The following is a 7,500-nucleotide window of genomic DNA, read 5'->3' on the forward strand; positions in this document are numbered from 1 at the left end:
TTGTTTGTTTGTTGTGATTTCATGCCGAGATTCTATAGAATAATGCTTTTAAGTATACTCCAACCTGTTGATATGTGCGACGTCTGCAAGACTTGCGCAATTTAACGAGATCCAGCTGCGCACTGTCAGCTTGTAATTGAACTGTCTTTACCACTGAGGCGTTTCTGTTATGTTCTATTTTATTTTGACTGTAAATGACGTGTCAACATATTAGAAACAGCTCTTAAAATGCAATGCATCACATGCACCACTAACATTGAATTGATTTATCTATTGAAACTTAACATTAAAATAGTGTTTTTTTATTACAGCATTTAGCATGTCTTGCAGCAAAATACTGTAATCAAAATGTACTGTATTATGACAACAAATGAAAATGATGATGCTCTTATATTTCCCAGCAATTAATTGTTACTTCACAGTAATATTTTATCATATAGTCGTGGATATCACAACAAATTACTCTAAACTCAAACTGTATGCTGTTAAAATTAACAATAAAATTACAATTGTGAATTTACAGCAAATTGTTGTCTTTTTTTAATTTATTTTTTATTTTAATTTATTTTTTTTATTTTAAACAACATAAAAAACACAATATACACTTACCATTAGTGTATCAACCCAAAAAAAACCTCCCTCCCCCATCCACACTCATCCACACTCATTTACACAAAAGGGGCTGTCTCTTTCTGTTATTAAAAACTTCTGGTTTCTACAATATAGAATAATATAGTCTGCAAGGGATACAGTCCTTAAAGCACACATGATTGTGTCTGCTGCATTTTCATTAATTACTATTTTTATGTAATTGTTTTTATATTGTTTTACTTTCTTTTTTATTCAAGAAAAAGTATTTTTATTTATTTATCGTATCCTATTTTATTTAAAAATAATGATAATAATAAATTTCAAAAAAATAAATAAAGGAGAAATTGTTGTCTTTATATTTTACATAACTATTAAAAATACAATTGTGAAGTTACATGTTTAATTGTAAACTTTGAAGCTCTGAAATCAAAGCTCTGCAGTAAGTCGTAATAAATTGCTGAAAAAGATATTTCACTGTAAATTAATATAAATGTTACTGTTAAAGTAATGCAAGTTTGCTGTGAATTTACAATAAATTGTGTATGTATGTGTGCAGGCAAAACACACAAAAAACCTTTAAATCTAAAACGTTCCCTTCCTAAATCCAATTCCTCAATAGTCCAATTTGAACGTGCAGAAAGAAGAGAATAAAAGAGTTGGTTTTCGTTTCAAAGCTTCTTTTTTTTTTTTTAAAGCTGCACAAAAAAGAAGAGACAGAGGAGTCATCCCTCCCACAGCCTTCATCCTTAATAGTTATCCGTCAAAACACCCGCAAACTAATTTGACCATTTGCGCACAAAAGTGGCGCACAAAGCGGTCATTCTGTCCACATGCGCTCCAACAACTCCGGTCCAAAAAGACCAATAGGGCCTGTTTTGGGGGTCCCCCCGCTGCTTCTTTGAGACATGTTCCGAGACAAACACCGATGGCATGAAAGCATCCCCTGCAAACCGAGGGCCCTTTGAGAAGATTGCTTTTCAGGCGTGTTTAAAAAAAAAAAGAAAAAAAAAATGCGTGTGGCTGTGGCCCCCGGGCCAAAGGGACCCCAAGCTGTGCGCGTATTGAATCCGACCCTGGTCTGGGGGTCTTTGCGCTGACACCGTCAACAAACGGCCTACAAGGCGTATTACATGGATTAAGCCCTAATGAAAATGCTGCTACAAATTAGCAACGAAAGCCCTCTTTTATTCCTCTCCCAAAAAATAAGGAGCTTAGTTATATTGTTCACTTTCAATTACAAAAAACTTCTGTTCAGTGTAGTGTGGCAAGAAAAAGCACTATATGTCCAATTTAAACCACTTGTTTGTGCTTTTTTTTTGGTCCGATTAATGAAAAGATTTCTTATTTTTTCAAATCCACAAACATTTATTATCATTGTCATTACAACCAAAAATGACCTATAATGAACAATTAAGTACACATGACATGTAAAACTGCAGGTTCTGAATGGAGGTATATGCGCCTGTTTTTCTGTCACAATAATGCACAGGATGTGGAGAAGTTTAAATATTTTCAAAACAAACTTGTTTATAAGTGAAAACCCCTGAGTTTTCCGTAAAGTAAAACACAACATGTCCTCGTTCATTTAACTTAGTTTAAAACAGGGTGTTATCGTCTTCTTCTTTTTTTACACACATAATATTGCTCCCAATGCACTTATTTACAAAGCATAAATAAACTCTCTGAGAGAGGGCAAAACACTAGACTTTTTTTTTATTTTTATTTTTTTTAACAATAATGCACCATATTAACCATTGTTAATATGGTGTCTATACATAGACACCATATTGTCATAAAAATATGTTCAATCCGATTTTTTTTAACAATAATGCAGCCTACCTTCACATAGACACCATATTGTCTTAAAAAATATATTTTCAATCCAATTTTTATTTTTTATTTTTATTTTTTAACCAATAATGCAGCCTATCTTCACATAGACAACATATTGTCATAAAAAAATATGTTCAGCCAAATTTTATTTTTATTCTTTTTTTTTTTTTTTTACCAATAATGCAGCCTACCTTCACATAGACACCATATTGTCATAAAAATATGTTCAATCCAATTTTATTTTATTTATTTTTTTACCAATAATGCAGCCTACCTTCAAATAGACACCATATTGTCATGAAAATATGTTCAATCCAATGTTTTATTTATTTTTTTAACCAATAATGCAGCCTACCTTCACATAGACACCATATTGTCATAAAAATATGTTCAATCCAATTTTATTTTATTTATTTTGTTACCAATAATGCAGCCTACCTTCAAATAGACACCATATTGTCATGAAAATATGTTCAATCCAATGTTTTATTTATTTTTTTAACCAATAATGCAGCCTACCTTCACATAGACACCATATTGTCATAAAAAATATGTTCAATCCAATTTTATTTTATTTATTTTTTTACCAATAATGCAGCCTACCTTCAAATAGACACCATATTGTCATAAAAATATGTTCAATCCAATTTTATTTTATTTATTTTTTTTACCAATAATGCAGCCTACCTTCAAATAGACACCATATTGTCATGAAAATATGTTCAATCCAATGTTTTATTAATTTTTTTAACCAATAATGCAGCCTACCTTCACATAGACACCATATTGTCATAAAAATATGTTCAATCCAATTTTATTTTATTTATTTTTTTTACCAATAATGCAGCCTACCTTCAAATAGACACCATATTGTCATGAAAATATGTTCAATCCAATGTTTTATTTATTTTTTTAACCAATAATGCAGCCTACCTTCACATAGACACCATATTGTCATAAAAATATGTTCAATCCAATTTTATTTTATTTATTTTTTTTACCAATAATGCAGCCTACCTTCAAATAGACACCATATTGTCATGAAAATATGTTCAATCCAATGTTTTATTTATTTTTTTAACCAATAATGCAGCCTACCTTCACATAGACACCATATTGTCATAAAAAATGTTTGTTTTTTTTTGTGTTTTTTTTTTAGAAGGGACAAGTGTTGAGGTTTTTGTTGGGGAAAGTCTGCGGATGTGGCCCGGGTAGTAAGTCTTGTGTCAGGCTCAGGTGGTTGGAAGCGGAGGCCTGCAGCGCCGGGCCGATCATAGCCAGGATGTGCGCAGGGCCGCCCGGCTGCGCGCTGTAGGACGAGCCGGTGGAGTTGCTCGCTCCGATGATGTTATCGATGGAGAACGAGGGCCGGCTCGGCGCGCTGGAGTCCGCCTTGAGAGGCGGCACGGGCGGGTAAAAGGGCTTCCTCAAGTCCGGCAACGGAGGAGCGGGCGCCGCGGGGAAGATGGGCGAGGGCAAGGTGCACGGGAACGGGAAGGAGTTACCGGTGTGGTGGGGGTGGTACGGGTTGTGGACGGCGGCGTGGAAGTTCTGCAGCTGGAGTCCGTAGCTGTACCCGTACGGGTTGTATCCAAACCCGGGGAGGAAGCCTCCAGCGTCCCGGAGGATCTCACTGCTCTGGGTCCTCTTGAAGCGCTTCCTCCGGCGCAGGAAGCTCCCGTTGTCGAACATGTCTGCGGAATCCGGGTCGAGGGTCCAATAGTTGCCCTTCCCGGGGTTCCCGGGCTCCCGCGGGATTTTCACGAAGCAGTCGTTAAGGGACAAATTGTGCCGGATGGAGTTCTGCCAGGCCGGGAACTTCTCCCGGTAATACGGGAACCTGTTGCTGATGAACTCGCATATCTCGCTGAGCGTGAGCCGCTTCTTGGGGCTCTGCAGGACGGCCATGGTGATGAGGGCGATGTAGGAGTACGGAGGCTTCACCAGCGCGCCTTTCCTCGCTTTCTCCCCGGTGACATCCATATGCTCCGCCGGGCACTCGGTGCCGCCGAGCCCCGGCGACGACGCTCCCTCCACGGCGCTCCGCGAGTAACTCTCATCGGAGTCGAACTGGGTGTACTTCCCGTCCTTCCCCACGGACACGTCCCCGCCGACCACGTCGATGTCCACATCCTCGGACAATGCAGAGCTGTCGGACATGTCCGTCCCTAAAGTCATCCTTAAAAGACCGGTTCTCCTCTTCTTCTTCTTCTTTTTTTTTTTTTTTTTACGGAACTTCGCACTTTTGTCTCCGCGCACTCGACGCACACATGCTTCTAGAATGTCAACTTAAAGAGAGGGACCAAAAAAAAAAGGAAGTTTGACCTGCGTCTTCAGGCGAGGTCCTCCTAAGTTGTGGAGTCCATCACAAAGTCATCGATCTTACTGCGTCTCCGCCCTGATCGACGATCTCTTCCGAAGGCAAACGAATGGTTTTTTTGGGGGGGGTTCGGAATCCAGCCAGAGAGACGCACAAGCCGCCTCTGCTTGCTGGAGTTATATATAGGCGCGCACCGTGGTCACGTGATCTGAGAGTCCCGCTCAACAGGAAACAGGACCAACTTATGCAAAAGCTTACAATTATCAATCAAATCTTGCAGAATGATTAAGAATACAAAAGCCCTTAAATTGATATATTTGTTAAAAACATTTAAGTGATCGTTTTTTTAATATATATATATATATATTTATATTATTTTTGTTTATTAATATTTGTTTTTGTTTTCTTTCCTTGTTGAAAGTGCCTATAGAGTCCAGTGGTGTCCGAAGTGCGGCCCGGGGGCCATTTGCGGCCCGCAGCTAATTGTTTACCGGCCCGCCACACATTCTGGAAATACTATTGTAAAAATAAAAAAGAACATTAAAAAAAAATGGAATGAGGTGAAATCTAACGAGAAAAAGTTGCAATGTTGACACAAAAGCTGCCATGCAGGCTGTTTTTTTTCCTTTTGTCTTTCTTTATTTTTCTTTTTTTGCCATTGCTCAAAAAAAAAAAAATGGCAAAAAATCCATGTTATAATGAATTATTTTCAGGGTTCCAATTACTTAAAATATTTCACTTTAAAATGTTTTATGTGGTAAATATTGCATGTATTGTGTAGTAGCCATATAAAAACATCAACGTTTTCTTTGACAAAAGCGCATAAAACAAACAAAATAATAGTTCCAGCATAAAATCAACAGATATATCTGAAGTTGATCTCGTAACTTAAGTGTTGAAAGTAAAAGAAAAACCTAATAGAAATGTATCACTTTATGAGTGGGGCACCTTTTGGATCCCAAATATATTTAGTGATTTTTTATTTATCTTTTCACTGTGATTACTCAAAAATATGAAATAATTAAAATCAATGGTGTCCTGCATTATTGATCTTTTAGGTTAGGGCTCTAACTACTAAATACTGCATATTTCAGTTTTACTATAAAAAAAAACTAAGTTGTTTTTGACAGAAAAGCCATAAAACATTTTTTTTTATTTGTATTACTTTATATCAACTTGAAGTTGATATAGAGATTTACTGTAAGCGTTAAATAATTAGAAAATAATAATAATCTGACTTATTTTTAACATTTTAATGACTGAGACCCTTTATGGTCCCCGGGACCCCTAAAGGTAAAATAAATAAAACAAATCCATATATTTTGTTATGGTTTGAAAATGAAAAATATCAAAATGGCCCCCACATGCTTATATTTTCCGTGTGCGGCCCTCAGTGGAAAAAGTTTGGACACCCCTGGCCTAGACTGTTGAGTGAATTATAAATGTAAGTTCAATTAAAAAAAAAATGCCTTTCATCATTAAATACATTTTATTTTATAAAGGAGGAATAATAACGGACGTTTTCCCACAAATGTAATAATAATGTTATTGAACTGAATATACGTGTTATTCAAATGTTAAGTGCAATAAAAATAAAATCTATTATTATTAGTATTATTATCTTCTCAGTGTGCACACTTATTTTTACATTTAAAAAAAAAAAGATTTGTAGTGTTTATCACAATTTGGCCTGCCACGCATGCACGTGCGTGGTCATGTGGTCCACGCAGGTGACTTTTACAGCAGAATTTCCCAGTTTCCCCTATTGTAATTATCAATATAATGCATTTTGATTTGAATAAACTATCGTTTGTTACAGTAGTATGGCATTGTTAATATTTGTGGTATAATATAGCACTGTAGTATAATAATAATAATAATAATAATAATAATAATAATAATAATAATAATAATTAGCTTTATTGTCTCCGAGGAGAAATTTGTGTTGGACATCAAGAGAGACACAGCGTTTTACATACATACATACATACATACATACATACATACATACATACATACATACATACATACATACATGTAATTATGTATATTATTGGACAAACTTTATTGATCCACAAGGGAAAGTGTTCCACACAGTAGCTCAGTTAGAAAGGATGGAAGGGGTAAGGATGAAAAGGATAATGCAGGTATAAAGTAGACAAAAAATGCACCATAGTAGCAATATAAAATATAACATATATGTAATATTTACATATTATAATTATAATATATACTGATGTATTATATTATTATATTATATTTTTATATAATATATACAATACATAAAAATTACCATGCACAATAATACAGTTTATGTAATTAGCATCATTATTATTACTAATCAAAATAATAACAATACGTATTTCATTTGTTTAGCTATCTCGAATATAATGTGCAATGTGTATATAATACTAATTAAAAAAAACACGTGCAAATAATTACTTAAAAACGAACTGCATGGAAAAAGTTATCTTTATATTGTATGTTGGGCAGCCTATAATATTATTTTTTTAAAATAATTAACATGGGAATGGTGTGCAGTGTGATATCGTCATATTATTGATTTAGCTTTTTAATGTTTCATTTTTTAATTTTTTTTTATTAATAATATTTTTCCACTTAAATTGGTCAACAAGTAATTAGTTCCCTGATTACTCATTTATTTTTTATTTATTTTTTATTTTTTTTATTTATAATAAAGCACAGTGACAATTACTCACACACAATATTGAATTATTAATATATATGCTCGATTG

General features: G+C 34.7%; 1 protein-coding gene across 1 annotated transcript; it reads right to left on the bottom strand.

The window, feature by feature from the left end:
- Positions 1 to 2,008: 2,008 nt before the first annotated feature.
- Positions 2,009 to 4,878, bottom strand: foxd2 (forkhead box D2). The gene has a single exon (XM_062039480.1). The coding sequence runs from the start codon at positions 4,600 to 4,602 to the stop codon at positions 3,580 to 3,582; it is 1,023 nt and encodes a 340-aa protein (XP_061895464.1). The 5' UTR covers positions 4,603 to 4,878; the 3' UTR covers positions 2,009 to 3,579.
- Between the last annotated feature and the right edge of the window lie 2,622 nt (positions 4,879 to 7,500).

Source organism: Entelurus aequoreus, linkage group LG27 (genome assembly GCF_033978785.1).
Source record: "Entelurus aequoreus isolate RoL-2023_Sb linkage group LG27, RoL_Eaeq_v1.1, whole genome shotgun sequence".
In the NCBI taxonomy this organism is placed as follows: domain Eukaryota; kingdom Metazoa; phylum Chordata; class Actinopteri; order Syngnathiformes; family Syngnathidae; genus Entelurus; species Entelurus aequoreus.